This window comes from Prionailurus viverrinus, chromosome D1 (assembly GCF_022837055.1).
Source record: "Prionailurus viverrinus isolate Anna chromosome D1, UM_Priviv_1.0, whole genome shotgun sequence".
NCBI lineage: Eukaryota > Metazoa > Chordata > Mammalia > Carnivora > Felidae > Prionailurus > Prionailurus viverrinus.
The window spans coordinates 108894100-108916797 of record NC_062570.1 but is presented as its reverse complement, the minus strand read 5'-3'; the positions used below and the strand labels follow the sequence as shown (position 1 = coordinate 108916797).

The 22698-nt window shown below is 60.7% G+C and overlaps 1 protein-coding gene across 1 annotated transcript in view; it reads right to left on the bottom strand.

Moving 5' to 3' along the window:
• MACROD1 (mono-ADP ribosylhydrolase 1) overlaps positions 1–22698 on the bottom strand; it is a 142897-nt gene that overhangs the window by 108868 nt on the left and 11331 nt on the right. Inside the window, 2 exon segments of the mRNA XM_047876823.1 lie at positions 21274–21390; positions 22043–22144. Coding sequence (XP_047732779.1) covers positions 21274–21390; positions 22043–22144 — 219 coding nt within the window.

Below are 22698 nucleotides of genomic sequence, written 5' to 3'. Positions count from 1 at the left end.
CTCCAGGAGGCAGGCTTTCCCGGCCGCACGATGGCACAGGGAGGGCCGGCCCGGTCTCTGGAAAGCCGGTGCCCAAGGCCCCTGCTGCCTTCCCGGCCGCCCTCGCTTCCCCGTGAAGCCCCGGCCTTCCTCACCCGCAGGATGGGCCCTGTGAGGCCACCCGGCCGCCCACTCCTTGTCCTTTCCCTCTCTCTCTCTCAAGGCTAAAGCAGTCTCGGGGGGCTGAGCGATGGGACCACGTCCACGGCTGCCTGCTGCCGCCCGAGACCCGGGCCTGCCCGCCTCGCTCCCGACCTCGCCCCCCCAGACGGGGGGGGGGGGTTTCGGAAAACTGAGACACCCAGACACCCACCACGAAACAACACAAACCAAAGTGCACTGCGGACCGCCCTCTGGCCTCCTTCTCGTAGGTGCCTTGCAACTTCAATGTTGAGATGAATGTGATTAACTATTTGGTCCTTTTTTCTGTTTGTCTGTTTTCATATAAAATGTCCAAGTCCACTTTCCTTGTCCTTTCTTGAAATAAATAGAAAGATTTAACTTTTACAGTCATCTCGGCTGCTGACTCGGCTTGGGGCCCGGCGCGCCAGGGGCCAGGTGCCTGCGGCACATGTGGGCTCGACGGCCCCCACCCCTCCCCGGGCCTCTCCTCTCCGGGGTTCAGCTCTGCTTGTGGGGGACCCACCGGCACGGAGTGGTGGCCTGGCACAGAGCGGAGACTCCGGGCTAAGTTCCCTGGGGCACCGTCGGGATCAAGATAATGATTCTGCCGCGGGGAGGAGGGACCTCCGCCCCCATCCCGTTGGTCCTGGGAAGGTGGACCGCCAGCTGAAGGCAGACGCCGAGGGGGTCTCCACGTGGACATGTATTTGTGGGAGCCGTGGATTACCCCACGTGGGCCCCTAGGTAAGACTGGACGCGCACGGGCACTGCAGACACAGGCTGTTCCTCTACCTGGTGGACGCTGGGCTGGGTTCTTCCCCCCGCCCTCCCACCCAGACCCCCCTTGTCTCCTAGATGCACCCCCACGTTCACCAGTCTCTAAGCCTTATGTGATATCTCATACCCCAAAGAGGGGGAGAAAGGAAAAAAAAAAAAAAGATGCCTTTCCATGAGAACAATGGCAGTTTCTGCTAAATTTAACATAAAATAAGAACTCATTACTTCTGCCTTAGATCTGAGTGCGTGTCTGGATATGGGTTAATGAGTTTTTCCCTTCATATTCCAAGGAAGCGAAGGTATTTCTCCACGTGCCTTGGTGATGGGTGGCGCGGCTGGGGTGACACAGGCATCCCTCTCCCTCCTCACCTTCTCTTAGCCCTCACCTCCCATCTTGGCAGGAGCCAGCCAAGAGAGAACACTCCAAAGAGCAGCACACAGTGTGGCCTTTGGGAGAGGACCGGGTCCGTTCCTCTAGCTCTGGCTCCGAGCCGGCGCATAGTGGGTGCACAGAGGGGCCAAGCTCTTTCTCACCCGACACCCATTCTCCAGGGCTGCGGAGCGATCTCAGAGCACCTGAGAGCACAGTCAGCCAGCCGGTCAGTAGATATATATGGAGGGGCTACTGTGTGCTACAGTTGGACTGGGGCATCCTTCCTGCCTCACGAGGAAGAGGGAGGAACCCCCACGGGGGAGATGGGGGCCTTGCCCGGGGCCACCAGGGCGGAGGGTCTCTGGGGAATCATGTTTCCACTGAAGGTGTTTCTTCGGATGAGGAGGACTCAGGGAGCAAGAGAGGAGGCCTGAGACGGAAGAGAAGACAAGTCCAATTGTGCACCTCCCTCTGCAACGCTCTGCTTCCTCTGTAAGCACGGTACCTGTCCCCTGGCCCAGCCACACCAGTAACTCCCCAGGCAGGCCCTGCCCTGACTCGGCTCCTGGTCTGTGCCTTGCTGATTTTCTGGGCTCAGATGCCCTTGAAGGCCCTGGAAGGTTCAACGCAGGCACTGTGTCTAGTAAGGCCGCCCCCTCCAGCTCCACCCTGGGCCCCACACTGTGCAGGCAGCCAGCTCCCGCGCCTCCCTCGCTGGGGGCCCCTGGCTGGCTGGTCTCACCAGTCACCCCTTAAGGTCCCTAGAGGGCACTTGCCTGGCACACAGGAGGCACCGGTGGCCGTGAAGTGAAGGAATAAGTCAATAAACACCAGCAAATCGGCCAACGGATCAATTGATCAATGCTGAGCCCCAGGAGGGGCAGCCCTTGGCAGCCCCAGAGCCCCAATAATCTGACTTGCCCAAGTGGTCTTACTTCTCCCCTCCCCCTCCCCCTGATGAGGGCAGGGAGAGTAGAGGGCGGGGGACGAGGCAGGAATGGGCCTGGCCCCAGCTCATCGTACTCTGTACGCAGTGGAGACAGCACCGAATACCAATGCACCCGCCGGGCTCCCTTCAAGCCGGGGCAGGACGTTAGGGTCCCCACACTGTGTTCCTTAGCGCCCAGAGCTAATAAACTTTCTGCCCCGGGGAGAAAGCCACAGTCACATGCATGCGGCAACAACCGGATTCATGCCACTCCTGTTTTGGAGGCTCCTCAGACGGGCCCTCGGAATCCCTCAGAAGTGGGTTGGATTCCGGGGCCACACCACTCATTCCCGTGCCTCAGTTGTTGCCTCGGTAAGATGAGTGCATGGTCAGAGCTCGCCATTCGTATTTTTTACCGTCATGACAGCATTGACCCTGCTGATGCGTGCTGGAGGCTCCTCGGAGGGTACAGATTGCTGGGATCCCCTCCACTTTGTCAGGGAGGGTAGGCCCCCATCGCTGACGTGCGCGCGCGCATGCGCAGAAACACACACACACACACACACACACACACACACACACACACCCCAGCATTTATTCAGCGTCCCTGGCCCTCAGGCACAGAGCCAGGCACTAAGTTGGCTGGCATTTCTCACAAGGAGGCTCAGGTATCTCCAAATGGTCTGTTCCCCAGACCACCCCAACCCCAGACAGCCGACGTCTACAGCCTGCTCTCTGAAACCTGCTACAGGCAATCTCAGGCTGACCCAAGCTTTCGGCTGCAGGAGGACAGGGTGCGGGGATGGGGGCATCTTAGGCTTCAATAAGTGCCCTCAGGGGTTGGAGACCCAGACAGGGTCACAAGAGGGACTCACCAGGACCTGGGGGGGAAGTTCCGGGATCTGTATTTCAGGTCTATAGAACGAAGACCTTCCAAACGTTAACTAACCCTTTCTGACAAGGCGCAGATGGTCTGAGAGGCAGCGAGCTCCGTCCTCACAGGACAGCAAGCGGAGCTGGCTGCCGGTCCCTCAAGGGGACATGACTTCTGGGTGGGGGAGGGGACCCACTGACCCTGAAGAGCCCCTGTCTCCCTATCGTGTCTTCCAGTGGACCCCGCCCCGGCCCCCAGCTTCGGGACTTGCCTTGCCCTGCTCTAGCCAAGCAGCTTCTGGCCCTCTCCTCCCCAAAGAAGTCTCAGGACTCACGGGTCACTGAGGTTACGGGCAGGTACGGGGTAAGACCCCAGATGGCTGCCCTGTGGCCAAGGGGCATCCCAAGACCCAGGGCCTTGGCTTCTTAGATCCAGCTCCACCTGTTTGGTCAGATGGAGGACTAAAAGTTCCAGTTCAGATAGGACAAAGGGTGGCCACTACACCCCGTAACCTGGACCCTGCCCTTGCCCGGCCACCACCAGTTTCCGGAAGCTTCCCTCCTCCCGCGCCCCTACTTCCCAGGAGGCGTTGCTGACCTCACCGAGCATCCTGGAGAAGAGGCAATGGAGCCCAGGAAGGAATCAAACCCCAAACCACACCCCCACACCCAAGTTCTGTGGCCAATTCTTAGCACCCTGCTTAGGAGGCCCCCCGGGTGGATCAGCGGGCAGCCAGCCAACCCCCAAATGCTGCATCAGGAGGCCTGGGTGGAGCTTGCTCATCTACTCTCGGGAGCCCCCAACCCCGGTGTGCTTCCCCCGGCCTCGCTGCTGGCCGCCTCCCCTGCCCTCGGCCACGCCTCAGGCCCGCTCGTCAGCACCTGCTTCTCCACCGGCCGGCCCCACCATCCAGCACCTCTGAAGGACCCTCTCCTCCCGCGGCAAAGTAAATAGGATCTCTCCAGCCACTAACTGACAGCACAAATGAAATCCTGGCGCTCCCCCTCGGAGATTTACGGGGGAAGTGAAATCTTATTTGCACCGTTGCCAAGCCTGGGCCATGATGAAATTATGCCTCGAGAAGAGACCCGGCCGGCTCCTCGCGGAAGCGGCCGCATCAGAGATGGGCTTATTAAAAGCCACAGCGGCCACATTTCAACCTGTTTCAGGTGTTAAGTAATTTACTGCCACCCAGAATTCAGTGGCAGGTTTTTATCATTTTTCTTTCCGTTGATGCAGGCCAGTGGCCCCCGAGGTCGCTACCTGGGGGACTGCGGGTCTAAATGCTCCCTGCCCCCCTCCCCCAGCACTGCGGAGGGAAACGGGGGAGCAGGAGCCTAGGAGGGGGTGATCGGGGGGCGCGGAGTGGCAGCGGACAGCCCTGCCTCTCCTCAGGGTTCCACCAGGCTGGGCCAAAGCTCAGGGTGGCAGGGAGACAGGCTCTAAGATCCCACACCCCACATTTGGGAGACCACTGATCCCCCAAAGACGCGGCAGGCGTCTTCTGAAGGCAGCAATAGCGTGAGCCCTGTGAGAGCAGCCACTACAACCGACCCCACCATCGAGTCTTTATTGGGCACCTGCTGTGTGCCAGGCCCTGCTTAAATGGAGGACCCTGCACCGCGTGGGGCCCCAAAGTCCCCTGCCCGACGGGGCTCTCGAGCTGCTGGTACTGAGCAAATATTTGGGATTGATTGATTAAAATCTCTGAGAGGCAAACGAGCGCTTGAGAGAGGAGACGGTGGCATGTGGGGCACCAGAGGGAAGGGGCGGGGAGGGCGGGAGCCCACCTCACTGAGCTACGTGCCAGTGGCCGCAGCAACCCTCGAGGCAGGACCTCCTCCATGCCGCTGACCTGTGCCTTTCACTGCCCTGGAGCACGGGCGGTGCGGGGTTCGTGCTCTGCCTTTCCCCTTCCCCGGTCCCCAAAACTCTTGGGGGAATGCACAGCCTCCCATTCACAGGACGCGAGGACAGGGAGCCCTCTGTGGTCTGGGGCTCACGGGGTCACAAAGGGCCCCAAGTCCTCCAAGCCCTTTCTCCGCAGTGACGGCTGGAGGGCTGTTTGATGCCTGCTGACTTTGGGGGGATTAAGCCTATTACGGAGGCTAGCGGGGTCTTATCCGACGCCCTTTCTGACACCCCCCCCCCTTCTCCACCTGTTTTCAGATACTCCAGGAAGACTAAGGGGAATCTTCAAAGTCCAGGCTGAGCCAAGAGCAGAAATTCTTTAATTAGCTTTCTCTTGGATCGGGTCCCTGGCAAATGGATTAGTTGTGGTGGGGCGGGAGAAAGGGACTAGAATCCTCCTTAAAGCTGAGATTACAAGCCCGGGGTGAAGGGCTGGGGGGGCTGTCACCAGGGATGGCGGGTCCCTGAGCAGCCCCCGCCACCACCACCACCGAATCAGCGACTCCCCGGGGGCTGGCAGATGGAACCTGTCACCAGGAAGGCGCGGGAGATGTGCTCTCAGCGAGGCCGTGGTCCTCGGGAGTCGGCGCGGAAAGATGCTTGGCAAGGCTGGGCTGTGTGCCTGGGTCTCCTAATGAATGTGCTTCCTTTCCGTGTGGCCGCCCGGACCTGGAACTTCATAATTAGGGGGGGATTTCCTAAAGGGGCCATCTGTGAGAGGTAAGGCAGCACAGCCCCCGATGGTGCCAGGCACCAGACATCTGTCACCATGCTCCAACCTCACGTATCCCCATTTTCAAATGAGCAAACTGAGGCCCAGATCTAAGAAGCTCGCCCAAGGCCGCAGTAGCAGAGATTTCATTTGGGACCAGGTCTGTCCAGGATCCTCCCACTGCCCCAAATCCTGGCCCCCAAGGCCCCCGGGGGAGGCCTGAGTGAGGGTCTGTGAGCCTGGAGGGAAAGGCACGAGTGAGCACCCACCAGAAATCGCTGCTGGGAAGGAGGCCTCCCCAGGCAGGCCTCTTCCAGGAAGCCTTCCCTGACCAGCCCACAGCACTTTGGATTCCCCATCAAGGCGCTCATACCCTGTGCTGTAACCCCGTGGTCCCCACCATACACTGAGCACCTTTTGGAGGCGGACACTTGGTCTTCATCATATTCTGAATGAAGGAAGGAGGGCTGGGCCCACCTCAGCCTGGGGACCAGAAAGAAACGCCTGGTAGGAGGCTGGGCCTCAGGAGCAGGAGGAAGGGAGGGATTCCGGGAGCCAAGCTCCAGGCTGGTGTCTCTCCCGGGCCCGGGTTCCCCTGCTGGCCTGCTTTGCCCAGGGAGGTGCACAAGGGGTGGGTGGGAGGATGATTCAAGGACTCGGAGACCCAGATTCCCCGACCAAAGCCGTTTGAAGTATGACTCGTGCTCTCCCCCTTGAGCTCTGCATCAAAGGCAGCTCCACTGTGGTCCGGCCACACTGTGCTCTGCAGATAAGAGCTGCCCTCGCGGAGCAGGCTGACAAAGGGCGTCTGGGCTGCCCCCAGCTTCCCTCTGGCCTCCCTGTTCCCCGTGCAGCAAGCCGAGCCACCCCCCAAACCCCTGTCTGGGGTGCTCCTGCCTCCCGCCTTCCTGACCCTCTGGACAGGTCTGCCCCAGGGTCAGGTCACTACAGGTGTCCCGGCTCCCGGGGGCGTCGCAGCCACCTAAGCCACATCCCCCTCGCAGCCCGGCACCCAGCACCTGCTGAATGAAGGAACACGAAGCTGAATGAACGGCCGTCTGTGGAGCACACGGGAGGGAGGTCTAACCCAGGTCGGGGGGGGGGGGGGGTTCTGGAGGAGATGACATCTGAGCCGGGACCTGGAGCGTGACCAGCGCCAGCCCGGTGAAAGTGGGAATAAAGAATGCCCCTGGCAGGGGGGAGAGCCTGTGCAAAGGCCAGAAGGGGTTGGAGCACATGCAGTTATGAAGCCCGAAATCATTGATCTGGGCTGGGATGGAGAGGGTAGGAGAGGAAACCAGAAAAGGCAGGAGAGGTTCTGGGGCCAGACGATGTAGGTGCACCAGCCAGGATCCAGAGAGCCAAGGGCGCTACTGGGGCAAGACCTTTCCCACATCGAGGCTCCCAAGAGTGTCGCAAGAAGCCGTGATAACAGCCAAGGCTGCCCAAGTCTGGAGGGGGGGGGGGGGGTCCCCGTTTCCATCTGGTCTCTGTGAGTACCCGCTACGCGTTGTGCGGTATGGCCCCGGCACCAGCCACGGGGCTACAGAGAGCCCTGAAACCAGAGGCCCAGCCGAGCAGCAGGAAGCGGCACCTTCCCACGAGGGGCGGGGCCCAGGAAGACCCAGGATGGGGGAGCGGCCGGGTGGGGGCAGGGGGCAGGGGAGCCAACCCCCCCAGGAGCATCCCCAGTGGCAAGCGGGCTAAGCCAGGGACACGAAAGGCAGTGGCGGTGACCCTGCTGAGATCTACTGGGAGCGGAGAGTTCTTATGTGTTCTCTGGCGCAAAGCAAGGGTTTCCAAGCTCCTACTACGTGCCGGTTTGGTGCAGGCCGCCTGCGGGTGAGCCCAGGAAAGGGTCGCTCTCCTGCTGCCGCTTCACCCGCCAGTATCGACACTTCCAGCCTCTGCCTCTCGGGCCGTGAAGAATGATGTCTCTCATTTCAATTAGCCTTTTCCTGATTACTCGCGAAGTTCTGCATCTTTTCCCTTGTTTACCGGCCATTTGTCTACATCCTTTGCCCATTTTTCTTATTGATTTGTAGGAGCTCTTCACATATTAAGAGAGAAGCGGAGAAGCAGCCTTTTCCTGGGGCAGACCCCCAGGGCCTCCCGCCAGGGTCCCTTGGTCCCAGGAAAGGGAGGAAGATTTGCGCGGGTTTCTGGCTGCCCCCACTGAATCTCTCTACACTCATCCAGCTCCCAAATGGCCAACTTTGTCAGAAGACAAAGCACCTTCTGCAGGTGACAGTCCCTGCCAGGTCTGCATCTCAGCTGGCACAGCCCCGAGGGCTTATTTTTTACTTACACTGAGAAGTCTACACTGCCAGTGGCTGGCACCCGAGGGGAGCCGGCAGGTGTAGCTGGGCATCCGGGAGGAAGGGCGGACAATCCAGTGGGGGCCACCCAGCAAAAGGGGCAGGTCCCGAAGCCTCAGGCTGACCCTCCCAGCAGAATTCCAGGGCCCCCTCTGACACACACCATCCCGGCACCCGCTTCCAGCCGTGACGGCTCCTGCAGGGTGACCCAGGCCCGAGAGGACGCCTCGGAGCCCCGCCCCCTCCCCCTCTGCCACCTGACCTGCGGCCCCGTGGCTTATTTTCTCTCCGATGCTTTCCGTGTTTCAGCAGACAAACAACACAGCCCATAAAACTGATTTCGAAAGCCTACAAAGGCACGAACGTTTAGGGAGCCAGGAAAAGTAAGGCCGCTCCTTTCCCGGAGTCACGGCTGCCAGGAGCCCGCGCGGGGCCGTTTCTGCAGCTGGGGTTGGCACAGCACGGGGCCAGCCCTCAGGCTTCCTCGAACCAGGTGGTAAATGGCCACTCAGCACGTGTTCCAAGGGGCCCACCGCAGCCCAGGAGGCCGCGAACTGCCAGCTTACCTCCTCTCTGACTCCCCCGCCCGTGGCCACACCAGCTCCCCAAGAGCCTGGCCGGACTCAGTGGCACCCTCCCTCGCCCAGCCTCCGCGAAGCACCTGGCAGAAGGGTCAGGTTGCAGATTGCGGGCCACCGTCTGGCGCCGGCTAAGGTCACCCCGCTGTAGTTAGAGCAGGAGAGGATGCCCACGCCGAGGGTGACCTGGTGGGCAAGCCCATCACCCTGCTCTGTGCCACACTCGGGCGAGCCCTTTGGGAGGGCAAACAAGGCTGCCATAAAGGCAGCCACCGTGACCTCTGGATAACAAGGGGAATGGGGTGTCACGGGGGGCCTGGTAAGGCTCAGCCCTCCCCGCCGAGCTCTCCAAACACCTTCCATCCGGGGCCAACGACGTGCCCACTAAGCAGGAGAACACCTAGAACCATAAGTGGTTAGCACGTGCCCACTCCCTTCCCTTCGTTCATTTACACACTTACGAACTCATTCATTCATTCATTCATTCATTCATTCATTCATTCATTCAAGGGTGATGTGACATAGTGGAAGGGACCAGGATACAGAGCGAGATCTGGTTCAAGCTTCCTGACCGGGGACACGTCACTTAACAGCCCCGCATCACTCTGACAGCCCCGCATCTCACCCTGAAAGGAGGAATAGCAAAGCCACCTCTCCCGGCTCAGCTTGTCTCATCGTTATGATGACCATCCTGGGCTCAGAGAGTTGCCGGATGAGGGCGGGACCACGTCTGATGCTGCGGGGGCAGGAGGCTGGGCCAGGTGTGACCACGGAGCCCAGAGGGGCAGGTGCAGAGGAGAGGGCTTCCCTGGAGGTAGCGGGAAGGACCAAATGACCCCAACAGTCTTTCCAGGCAACAGGGAAGCCAGGTCGGGAGACAGGGCATTCAGGCACTGAAGGTGCCACCTTCGGGTAAGATCCACGGTGCAACCAGCAGACCCACAGACAAGGTAAGGGCGGGACCCCCCCTGGGCCTGTGGGGCCCCCCCCCAGAAGTCATCTTCTTTCTTCTCCAGGATGAAAACACCTCGTGGCATGGAAGTCGTTCAGCCTCCAGCTTAACCACCAAGAGGTAGAGAGGAGCGAGGATCCGCTAACCAGGGACACCCCCCTGCAAAGGAGCCCCAGAGTTTCTTCGGGACCCTGGAGGGGTGGGGAAGTGGGGTGCCAGCCCACGGAAGCACGGGGGCAGCCTCCGAGGGGCTCTCGCGCTGGCTGTGGGGCCGAGAGGCAGCATTTGCATGGAGAGCGCTCGGTGGCTCTGGAATTTATGCAGCTGCCTGTGCGATTCCGGAGGCGAGACGAATCTCCGGCCGCTTTTCTCAGCGGGAACAAGTCTTTCCTTCAAATCGATGGTGACACATTTTTAAACTCTGATATTAAGGAGGGAGAGATTTTTCTGGCCCCCTGGGGGCAACCCTTATTAGTCACTGGCTCGTCTGAGAGAAATCGCAGAGGCAGACCCAGTGGGCCTGGGCAAGGCCAGAGGCCAGGCCGGCTGACACGGGAATGGACAGTGACAAACAAGAGGGCAGAGGGGGACTCGCGAGTCAGAAGCAAAGCCGTGTTGGAGAGACTCGGAGAGGGAGGCTGGGGCGGGGGCGGGGGGGGGGGGGAGGCGGGGGCGGTGGGGTCTGGAGCAAGGTACGAAGTCTCCGTGGGGGAAATAAAGAACCACTGGTGAGGGTAATAGAGGGAGAAGATGGAGAAAAAAGACAGACTAGAAAGAGGCATCAAGCTCAAGAATAAATCGATTCCCAAATGTGAAGTTATAGAAAGTAAAATCTTATTCCCCATCTTGCTCTGGCTGCCAGGAAGCTCACAGCCACCCTTACATCCAGTCGCCACAGACTTGTTCGGCCTAGTTTTGAGGTGTCGTCTGGGCAGGGCCAGGGTAGGTGCCAGGAGCCAAGCTGCCCCCCAAAGCCCCCTAAGGGCATAAAATAGAAGGGGGGGGCACGAACCGTAGTCTCTCAGTACATAGGACACCAGCATCAAGTGGCAGGTGGTAGGGCTGAGCAGGGGGCCACGACCAGGAACGAGGCCAGAGGTTGGCAGGGTGGAAAGCACGTGCCATGGGCATCCAGGCCAAAAGCTCCCAGGTGTGGGCAAGTGCACGGGGCACCTTCTTATCGGACGCCCAGCTCAGTGTCCTCCCATGTCCCTTGTTTCTTCCTGTCCCTGTTTTAATGGCTCCCTAGTTTTATTGTACCTATTTTTCAGTGGAAATAGGTGGGTTAAATATTTTTAAAAAATCAATTCCAGCTCAAACGCCCACTTCCTCGGTGATAACAGCCACCATTTATTGAATTCCAACGGCTTGTCACATTTTCATGAATCTTTTCCATCCCCTCAATCACCTTCGGGGGGGTGGGGAGGGGGGGAACGCGGCTCTCCCAGCAGGGTTTACAGAAGAGGAAACTGAGGCTCAGAGGGGAGGTGTATCCTGGTCGAGGTTACAAGAGTTTATAAGTGACCACGGCGGCTCTGTCCAGTCGGCCCCCTGGCACGCCTCCATTCCCACCCCTGAGCCCCAGAGCCCAGCACTCTGCTCTGTGCAGGGGGTGGGGCGGGGCCCTCCTGCCGGCCTCGTTAGCGGGCAGCTGAGGCCGAGTCAAGGTCAAGGCCAGGGAGGCACCGAACACAGTCCGGTGACCCACAGAATTCCCTCACCCCCTGACCCCCGCCTACAACGCCTGGGTCCCCTCTCTGCCAAAACCCAAGGCTGCAGCCACAGCCCGCCCCACCTTCCCGTGACCCTCACCGGGGAAAGTTCCCCCGCCGGCTGCCAGACGGGATCCAGCTCCTTTGACAGTCAAAGCTGCAAAGCTCCCGTCGCAAATGTCAATTCTGGGCCATTTGCTTCGTAGATTTTAATGTTCCTGTTTCTCCTCAACATCCTCAGCAAGGTAGCTCTTGCTTTTCAAAAGGGATGTGGCGTTTGATGATGTTTAAACCGTACGTGAAATACAGCCAGGCGGCAATAATAAAACAGACGCGAGCCCTGCTGGCAGGGGAATGGCTGACAGCCGGGCCTCTCTCTTCCCACATGCTACTCCGCAGCTAAGCTATTTTTATGGCAATTACAATGTCCGAAGAGGGGGTGGAAGCAGGGATGGGGGGGAAGGGGGTGGGTACGGCCGTACAAGGACCACTTGTAGCTGCTGGGAGCGGGGTGCAGCGGATGGGGTTTGAATGAACCAAAGCGGGTGATGCCAGCCGGGTGTCCCGGCAGAGAAAGGCCGGCCCCATCCGCCACCGGGCACTGGCCTCCCGAACCGCTGTTGGCCCTGGCTCCGTCCCCCGGTATCCGTCCTCCCTGGTGGCGGCGGTGGGGGGGGAGGGGGCTGGAGTCCTCACTGGCTCTGTCTCCTGACACAACCCCTCCTCCCCCACCGCGAGGACCCTGAGAGCTGTCGCCCCGTGTGCGGGAAGCAGGGCTCAGGGCACAGGGCACCGGGCAGCCTCCACCTAAGGGAGCTCGGCCACCACCTGTCATCAGGGAACTACTGCGCAGGCAGGCATCCTCGGGCCGCCCTCGCCACCCGAGGGCACCGCCGCGTGCACAGCCCCGTCCAGGGATGGCGACCTGGGGTCAGTGGACACCTGCCCTCCGGGGGCTCCCGTCTGGTGGTGGAGTGAGGTATTTCACTACTAAGAACGACAGTTGTCGCTCACGGAGCCCCTGCGGCCTGCCAGGCACTCGTCCACTTTCCTGTAACCCTCCACAGGGCGCACCGGTGGAAACCGAGGCTGGGAGAAGCCGTCAGCGGAACCGGATTTTTACCCCAGTCTGTATCGTGAGCAGCCACGGCCCTGGCCCCCACTTGTCTGGGGCGCCCTCCCCACGGGCAGCTGCACCCTCTCACACGCGAGAAATCGCGATGGTACCGCACGCACGCGGCCGCCCGCAGGGCCCGAGGAAGCATCTGGGCAAACACTTTGCAAAATGAATAAATGAGCCCAAAAGGTGAGCTGTGAGACTCTGAGGAGGGGGAGGGAAGGCTGGAGGTTTCAGGGGGGCCCTCGGGGTGGCGTCGGCTCTGCCCATCTGACGGGGAGCGCTTCGGTCAGCGGCCTCCCCCAACTGCTGTCTCCGCACGGGCTATTCCCATGTAACACGCACACCCTTCCCCCACTGAAGGCCCTGCCACAAGAGAGGGGGCGCCGGGCCCACCTGCCCTGCACCCTACGGTCAGCAAACCCCAAATCAGGAGGGCCCCCTGCCTCAGCAACCCGCCCTGGGCCCAGAAAGGGCTCAGTTTCCCACGGGAAGGACAAGAAGGAGGTCCCCCCAGGCCGCCCCTGTCCCCGGCCCAGCTGAGCAGCATGTGACAACAGGCCCCACCCTGCAGGACAGTGCCACCCTCCCAGAGAAGCAGCAGCAGCGAATACAAGAGCTGGCATTTCTTGAGGGCTTCCTTTAGCCCGGACATTGCTCTGTCTCCTTTCAAACTCACAGCCACCCCAGGAGGCGGGGCCTAATGCCCTCTTATTCCCATTACACAGACAAGAAAACCGAGGCTGAGATTAGATGACCTGCCTGAGGTCCCACAGCTTGTACCCAGGACTGCAACTGCCACTGCCATGCCCTGTGATGGGGTCACCAGAGCACGTGGGGCTGTCTGGGGAGCAGGGGTGGGGTGGGGTGGGGCGAGGAGACAGGGCCGAGCCTTGGACTCTCTTTTAGGCCATGTTACGTCCTAGAGACCACCCCACGCTGGGGCCAGATCAGGCCTCAGCCAGCAGGCCTCAGGCTCAGGGTTGGGGGTACGTACGAGCCCACCCTAGGGGTCCGGAGAGAACAGACTCGGCCCAGAGCCCCTGCAAACAGAGCCGGCTGCACAGAGCTGGGTGTCGAGAGGAAGGGAAGGGGCGCCAGTTCCTGGGGAGGGCCCGTGGCTTCCGCGTGCTGCGTCCAGACCCCTTCACCTCCCAGGGACACGGCGTACCCATCCGTTAAACAAGCAGGCGAGCCACAGCCTCCTGGAGAGGCCTCAAGCCGGCTGGGCAGCCCTTTGCCAGGGTGCTGGCGGATCATTCTGGTCGAGCAAGCCAAGGGCCGCAGATTCAGCCTTTTTCATGCTTGGCCAATTTAATGGTCCCCATTAATTTCCAAACACACACATTCCCACAAGCTCCGGCCTCCTCAGCTCAGTGCTCGGGAGAGAGAGCACGCTGGGAACACAGACAGGCACACAGGTGCAGGTGCTGAGGCCAGCCGGCCTCAAGGACAGGGAGGAGCCACTCGGCAGGGGGCAGGGGGGCACCGTGTTTCCTGACCTTGTGTCTGTCGTGATGGGGAGAAGAAGGACAAGGAGAAGGGGCCCAGTTCCTGGGGGGGGGGGGGGAGGGGGGCAGGCCTGCTTTGCCACTTTCCTGCTGTGTGACCCTGAGCAGGTCATGGTCCCTCTGGGCCTCAGACACCCTCCCATTTTCCTCTAAGAGACAGCAAATGCCTTGAGGGCAGGTACCGGTCCGCCTGAGCCTTGTATCCCCAGAGCCAGGAACCTCCCAAGCAGCCTGTAGTGTCCACGGGCAAATGCATTGCCGCCCTCTAGCCCTGGCATCGACGACGACGAGTCACGGCGGGGGCTGAGCGGTGTCTGGGCTGGGGCAGGAGGAGGAGGCCCAGAGGGGGTCACTGGCACTTCCAGTCCCTCCCTCTGTGTGACCCACTCTCAGAGGCATTCAATCAATCGTTTATTCAGCAAACTTTCACTGAAACCCAGGACAAAGGGTCACTGGGTCCAAGGCCCACGGCCCACCCACGTGTTCCCTGTGGAAGGACGGGAAGGATCTGGCCAATACACAGGAGACCTGGCAGAAGACCTGGGGATGGAAGGACCTTTCCAGAGTCCTCGAGTCCTGCCCACTGGCCAACCTCCGCTCGCTGGACCAGGCCTTGCGAGACCTCAAGGGAATCTCAATAATTCAGGAGGGATCCATCATTTATGAATTTATGTAACCGCTTCTCGACCTTGTGGAAACGAGCCGCCCTCTTCCTACAGTGGGGGAAATTAGGCCTTGGCACTGTCTCGGGTGTTGTGGGGAGGGGGCCAACGGGACCCCAGGCCTCCCAGCCGGCCTTCCAAGCTACTCTGTCCCTCACCCCTACACTAGAAGCAGAGGGAGCTTCTGAGAACACAAACGTGACTGCATCTCCCTTAAACCCCAAGTCTGAAAGGTGAGGGTTTGATTCCTGGCTCGGCCTTTTACCGGCACTCTGGTCCTGTGTGGGCCTCAGTCTCCTCGTCTGTAAAATGAGAGACATATTAGCGCCTGCCTCGGAAGTGAGGCCATGGGTGCGATGTGGGGGCAGCTTCCAGCGCGGAGGGAATAATGAATAACAAGCTGCGGCAGCCCAGACGCAGAGGCTCTGTGGGCTGAGTTGGGGGCAGGGGACGGGACCCGGGTCAACCAAGCACGACAGGAGCTAGAGCCTGCCATGGGCCTCGCAGGGCCAACGAGCCCAGACCCAGCCGAACCCAGACCCAGATGTTAGCACCACCTTTCCTGCATCGACCGCCCACTGCCTCAAACGCCACCCCTCCCCCCACTTCTCAGCTGCGCCCGCAGGGGGTGGGGGTGACAACATACCTACTCTTTGACCAGAAAAGAAAAGGGAACAAAGAAGAGGTGTTCCCACCCCGACCCCCCAAAATACAAGGATTTCCGGGTGGCTCAGTCGGTTGAGTGTCCGACTTCAGCTCAGGTCGGGAGTTCGAGCCCCACATCAGGCTCGCTGCTGTCAGCTCCGAGCCCACTTTGGATCCTCTGACCCCTCTCTCTGCCCCTCCCCAGCTTGTGTGTGCGCTCGCTCTCTCTCTCTCTCTCTCTCTCTCTCTCTCAAAAATAAATAAATATATATTTTTAAACACAAGGATTTCCTGGAAGCTCCAGAGTCAGGCAAACCTCCCCTCTCAGCACCAATACTGGTTAGCTGTGTGGCCTTAAGCAAGTGACTTCACATCTCTGAGCCTCAGTCTCCCCTTTGACACTGTGGGCTTACATAATAACACCAGGAGGCCAGGAAAGGTGGCATGGAATGTGCATTCAGCCCAGATCCGGAGAGAGACCCTTGCTCAGGACAGGCCATGGCTCATTCCAAGCTCCTCAGAGCTTCCCCAAGTCTCCCCTACCCTGTCTCACCCCTTCCTGCCAGGGCTCTCCCTCTCTGCCCCTGGAATGCCCTCGTCCAACTTCTGACGCAGTGCCCCCTTCTCAGCACGAGCCCCGCCTCCACTTTGCCTCCTCCAGGCAGCCTTCCAGATTGTCTGCCACCCCTGCAGCAAAAGCCCTCACGGACTTTGCTATCCCTTCCCATTCATGCGTCAGTCGCACCTCACACTGGGGATTAGAGAGTGTGTCTTTTGTAGCCCAGGGCCTACCTCCCTGCCTGGTGCAAAACAGGCCTACCGCACAGTCTGCTGAATGAAGGAAAGGCCACATAGGAGCTCCAGTTCTGAATCAGTCACCTGCCAAGCTGCGCCTTGGTTTGATCACTGAAAGCGGGGACCGCAGTCCTGCCTGCCTCCAGGATGCCTCCAGGTCAGTGCCACGGTGGGGAGGGAGGGGGCAGGCCCTCACCGTGGGCCCCCGGGGGCCTGGGCCCAGCTGCGGCTGGGCTGCCTGCCCCCAGGCAGCCCCGCACCCACCCTCCCTGCCCACTGCGGAGAGGTTGCTGCCGTCGGAGGCAGCCGGCAAGCCTCAGCAAACACATTTAAATCTGAAGTGACAGATAAAGCGATTTACGGCGACAGTTTAGCGTCAGATCACTTCCCACAAGGCAGCCGGCGTCCCTCAGCCCCTCCTGCTTGCTAGTCCATCAAGGCGGTCTCTAAATCACTGACTCTGAGCGGTGGCCCAGGGCCGGCCGGGGCTGGGCTCCTTGGGGCCTCCAGGCATCGGAAAAGATGAGGCCTGGACGGTGACTGGCTCACCAGGAGGAGGGGGCTGTAAGCGGCTGGCAGATTTTCACAAATCAAAGACCCAGGACTTAAGGACACAGAGCACCACTTCATGCCTTATTTTAAATAAATAAGCGGCTCAAAAAACTCCCAGCGAGGCAATTTGTCGCTGTGAAGCATGGCTTTCCACCCACTCTGCACGTCCCGGCCCGCGTGCCCAGGCCCCTCAAAGGCCTCACGGCCCCCCTGGGTGGGGCCGAGGATGGCCCATTTTTCAGATGAGGAAACAGAGGCTTGGAGCCGCCACCAACAGGAATACTGGGATTCCAATCAGCTCCTGGCCTCTGTGCCCACCGCGGCCCTGACTCACTGGCCTGGGACGGCTTTGAAGGGGAAGATTCCTTCTGTCTGCACAAAGCATCACATTCATCCCTGCTCTGTCCCGTTATGCCCCGAAGGCCAAAGCTGGCAGCCGGACCCCTGGGCTGGCCAAGAATGGGGGTCTTTCTTTATGCTGGGCCACTTCCTGCCCGGGACTCAGCTGTCTGCCAAAAACTAGGGAGCCACAGGCACAGGCCTGGTAAGCTGGGAACCTCAAGGGCAAGGAAGTGACCCCATCAAGGTCATACCCCCCCATGGCAATAAGAAGATGCAAAAACCCCACAAGCCGAAGCGCCCTCCCCCCCCAGAACGGAGACCCCCAGACCGGAGCTTCTCTGGAGGAGATGCCAGGCACGGCTCTCCCCAGACGCAGCCTTGGAAGGGGAGGGCGGGGGGGGGGGGGGGTCGTAGGCCAACCTGGAGCAGCAGGCACCGCCCCTGAGACTCTTCTGCTCCAGAACGGGGGGGGGGGGGGGCCCGCAGAGGCTCCCTGGTTTATCTTGCCAGCATGGCAACCCAATTTAATTAAGATGGATGCGGCGTGCCCCCGTGGGTAGGAGCCGTGGCCCGCTACCAGATGGCGGGAGCCTGAGACTCTCCGGGCACTGCCCGAGCGAGCAGCCTCGGCAGCAGCCTGTGAAAACACAGCCGAGGAGGGCCCGGGGTGGCCTGCCCTTCACCTGGGTGCTCGGAGGGTCCTGCCCCTGTGACCGCCAGCCCTGCCACCCACCTGCCAGGCATCCCGCATTCGACTCTCCGCCCCAGCCTCCCTCCATGTACTATGCAGCATGCATCACATCACAACACACACACATACACACACACACACACACACACCCCACATGCATCTACAATCATAGATACCACACAGAGTACACACACGCTCCAATCACATCGCAAATACCAACAGAGTGGGGTAAAAAGCGGGCCTGGACTTCAAACGCCAGAGGCCCAGTTGGCAAACAGTCTGATTTCCCCAAAGTCCCGAGAGAGGCCATGGGCAGAGTCGCTGCGCGGGGAGAGGAGGAGGCCGGAAGGCAGGGAGGGCGCCTGGCCCCGGCCATCCCCAAGGATCCCCAGGGTCCCCCGAAAGGGTGGGAAGGGAGACTGCAGCCAGGCTCCAAGCTCACAGCTCTTCAGGATGGAGGGAGTTTTAAAAAAAAAAATTCTTTTTAAATTTTATTTATTTTTGAGAGACAGAGAGGTGGAGGGTGAGTGGGGGAGGGGCAGAGAGAGAGAGGGAGACACAGAATCCGAAGCGGGCTCCAGGCTCTGAGCTGTCAGCACAGAGCCCGATGCGGGGCTCGAACCCATGAACTGCGAGATCATGACCTGAGCTGAAGTCAGACGCCCAACCGACTGAGCCACCCAGATGCCCCCAGGATGGAGGGAGTTCTAAGGATCCTGACCCCCTTTACTCTCGCAAGTCCCTCCCAGCTCCCCTGCATGCTTCCCCCTCCACGGTCCCTGCAGCTGGAGCCCAGCCCAGCCAGCTATGGCACCTTCCCTGCCCCCATCTCCATCTGGCCACAGGGACAAAAAGAAACTCCCCACACACACAAAATCCAGAAACTCCAAAGCTGACCTCAAGTCCCCAGCACCACCACCCCCGCCGCCACCACTCCCCATGGGCCTCTGACCCCCATGGGACCAACACTGCCCTCAGCTTCAAAAATAAAAATTTAAAAATTCGCACCCCGCTATAATTGCTCGCTCCTTTTCCTCATTGTGGCTCGGCGGTCGGTGCTGAGAAGCAATTATTCATGGCTAATGATTATAATCAAGTCAAATAGAATTTAATGGACACGTATTCTCTTCCTGCTTGAAACTTTACATATGAATTAAGCACATATGGGTTTCACGAGGCACAGACCAGATTTATGCAGGCCCGAAAAGCCCCGCGTTGCCGCGACTTTTATTCTGCTAATAAACAGGCTGATTTACGGGCACCACCGGGCGCGGAAACCGCGATCTCTGCTGCCCCCTGGTGGGCGGCAGGCCGGAGCTGAGCCAAGGCCATTGGGGCCCCCAGGGATGAGGCCGGAGGACCCTGGGCGTGGGGCCCCAGGCCACCGCCACCAATAACCCCTGAGGTCTGACCAGTGGCAAGGCCACCGGGAAAATGCCTGGAGGTAGGGCCCAGAGGGGAAGCAGGCTCTGTGTGGGAGCCCTACGGCCGGGGCCTGCCTCAGCCATTCCCGGGGGGGGTCCTCCCTGCTGTGAGAATCTAGGGGAAAAAAGAAGATCCCAGGACAACACACCAAGAAGCGTCGGGTAAACTGAGGCAAGCAGGGAGAGATGAAAACTGCTCATCAGCAGGAGCAGCATCCCTTGGCATTCCCGGACACCCAGAGCGTCAACGGCGGCATCGGTTCTAGCGCCAACGACAGAGGCAGGTGATGAGTCCTTGGTTCGCTCCAGGTGCTGCGTGAGCATCACCGCTCATGAGCGTGGGTCCCTAATGCCCCCAACAACCCAGCGACTGGGCTTTCTACCGTCCCCGTCACGCAGAGGGGGAGACAGAGGCCCAGGCACGTACACGGAGAAGAGGAGTCCCCAGAGAGATGCGGCAAACGCCCCCACCCCCAACCCAGTGCAGCTGAATGCAGCCGGGACCAAAGTGCTCTTCTGAGAGCGAGGGGGGCTGAGAGCCGCTGCTCTCGGGAGTCCGGCCAGGCACAAGGGCACTTCAGAAGAGCCACGAATCCCATCCACGGCCCCGCATGCAGCCTCCGCCCTGTCCCTACTGCATCCCACCAACACCCTCCCTTGGGCTCCACACCTCCCTCCTGGCCTGCCAGCGACCGACTCCGACTCCGTTAGAAAGGAGCTGATAAGATGCCCCATTTATCCTTCTGGCCACTTTGCAGCTCATCAGGAAAAGTGCCGCCAGGGATCCATTCACACCCTTGCCAACGACGGCCCAGCCACCCAGCAGAGCGGCCCCACCAGCCTGCAGGGCTGAACCCTCAGCCACGGCTCCAAGGCTTGGTCCTTCCACCCCAGACCAGCCCCTCCTGGGTCCAGGTGGCAAGAAGGCCCTTCTCCTCCGGACCACTAGGACATCTGCCGACCCAGCTTGGCTTGTCTTCACCCCATGTCTCCCCAGAGACTCGCAGACCTGCTAAGCAGCCTGAGAGAAACCCAGCAGAAGCACCAGCAGAAACTCGAAGGTGACCGAGCTCCCTCTGCTCTGAGTCAGAACTCCTGCCTTTGTGTGACCCGTCACCTGTGCGCTGAGATGGGCAACGTGGCGGCGGGGGCAAGGGGAGGTGGGGAGGACACCTGTGTGACTGCACAAACAGGCAGAAAGATACACAGAACAACGCCACTGCCGGAAATGCAACCCAGACCACCAGCAGGCGGGCCTGGGACAGGCGAGTGGCTGCCTCACCCCAGGTTCCGTGAGCCCGGACCAAGAAGAGCAGCAGGGCAGGCCCACCACGTCCCAGGGTCACTGGGCGATGCCACTCCCTGGCCAGCACTGGGGTTAGACACAATGGCCGCAAGCCCGAGGGCAAGGTGGAGGAGATCTGAGCCGCTGGGCGAGGGGGGGGGGGGGTTGCTGAGACTGCACTGGTCGGGAGGTAGGTGTGGCGGCACAGCAAGGTTTCCCCAGAGGAGGCTCTGCCCACGTCTCCAAACCTTTCTGGAAGGAAGCTCCTCCCCGCGAAGCTTGATAAGCAGGGGAACGAGGGCTGGGATTCAGCCCCCGCTCGTTCTGGCCCCACGAAGTACCATGGACTTGACTGTCCCTTGACGCCCCACCCCTGACCTTGGCCAGACACCCGCAGCCTAGGAGGAGGGCAGCCACCTTCCTCCGGCCCCCAGGAGGGAGAGAAGCAGGAGGCCGGCTAGAGCCACAGCAGGAAGCTGAGCGTAGGGCACAGGGGCCTCTGCCCCCGCTTTCCCCTTGACGAGCTCCCTCGCCCGCTCCAGGCATAAAGGGGGGGCACGGCAGGCAGGAGGCAGGGGAAGGAGAGCAGTGGTCGGGTGTCTAGAGCCCTTGAGGTCAGACCGCCCTGTTCTGGCCGCCGCCTTCCTGGCAGGCCAAGCCCGGCGCGATTCCAGCCAAGCTCTCTCCCTTCCCGGCCGCTAATGGGTCTCGGAGCTGCAAGGCAGCTCGGCCAAGGAGCCCCCGGCACGGCAGGTCAAGGCTTCAAGGGAAGGCAGTCGGCGCGGCCCACGCGCTGGGCTCCTGTGGCGCCGGCGAGCCACCCTCCTCCGGCCACCCGAGCCTCGCTGGAGCCAGGTGGCGCCCACCCGCGCCCCGCACCGCAGACCGGGGCGAAGGTGACGAGGCGGCCCCCCGGCTCTCGGGCGCGAGCCAGCCAGAAGCCCCCACTCACCGGCGTTGACGATGGCGTCCACCTCCAGCTTGGTGATATCGCCTCGGAACAGGGAGATCTTCTCGTTCAGTTGCTTATCCTTCTTGTACTTTGGCTCCTCCACCTTCGCAGTCACCCCTGGACAAGCAGAGGCCAAGGGGTGGGGGGTCGGAGGGAGGCCCGCACTACAGAGGGACCCACCGGTGCCTCCGTCGACCCCACCCCCCTACCCCCACCGCCTCCGGAGGCAGCCTGCGGCGTGGTGACTGAGGACACCGGTCACGGCCGCCCATGATGATTAAGCACCTCTCGTGTGAGGCACGTGCTTGGTGTCCTTGAATTTTTGCAAGGTTGAACACAGGTGCACTATTAACGTCACTCATCCCCATTCTACAGACGTGGAAACTGAGGCCTAGGCGGGTGACCGCCTACCGGTTCCCCGGGTGCCCCGGGGTTAGCGGTGGCCGGGCGTGCAATTTGCGGGGCCTGGACGCTCGCCAGCGTGCCCCAAGGCAGGCCACTATCCCTCTGCGTCAAATCCCGGCTCCTGACAACCGTGCGGGCGGGCGGTCCGGGGCTCAGTTTCCCAACAGCACAAGGCGGATAAAAACGGAAGCTGCCTCAGACTGTGCTCATAATTAAGGGAGGTGATGCACGCACCGTGCCCCACACATAGCGAGCGCTTGACGCACGCGGCTGGCCTTCCTGGCGTGGTCGGTATGACGCTCCCCCCACCCGGGCTGAACAGGCCTCCCGCCAAGTAGCCAGGGGTCCCTGGCGCAGGGCCTACCTTTCGCTGTCTCCTTCCATGTCGGGATCTTCTTCAGCCTGACGAAGTCCCTACAGAAGTAATGTTCCTCTCGCTGCTTGTCGCTCAGGCCCTTCAGAAACGCTACAGGGGTGAGACGGGGCAGGCAGGAAGGAGTCAGGGCCGGCAGGCAGGACGGAGAGCAGTCCCAGGGGCTTCTCCCACCCCCCAGCCCCCGTAGGCTCCCCTCCTCACCGAGACTGTCACCTCGTCTGAGGATGCAAACCAGCCCTACGTGTCCACCCTTCCCACAGGCACATGAAGAGGCGGGGTGTTAGAGCCAGGAGGCCCCTAGAACATTCTGCCCTGCCCACTTTGTTCAGGAGGGGAACTGAGGCCCGGGAAGACAGAGGACAGCTCTCAGGTACCACAGACCTGAGTTCGGAATTCAGCTCTGCCGCTTTCCAGCTGTGTCCACGGACCTCTGGGTCCCTAATTTCTACATTTAGAGCGTGGGGATTAAGATGCCCCTTAAAGGATAATCTCAAGCTTACTCGGGACATATAAGGAAAGCAGGTTGGTGGCACGGATGAGTTACATCATCAGTTACATCCTCAATAGACCGCTTCATCATCACATGGTTATTTGGAAGGGGCAGGACACAGGGAACAGGACAGACATCCTCAAAGAGCCAAAGA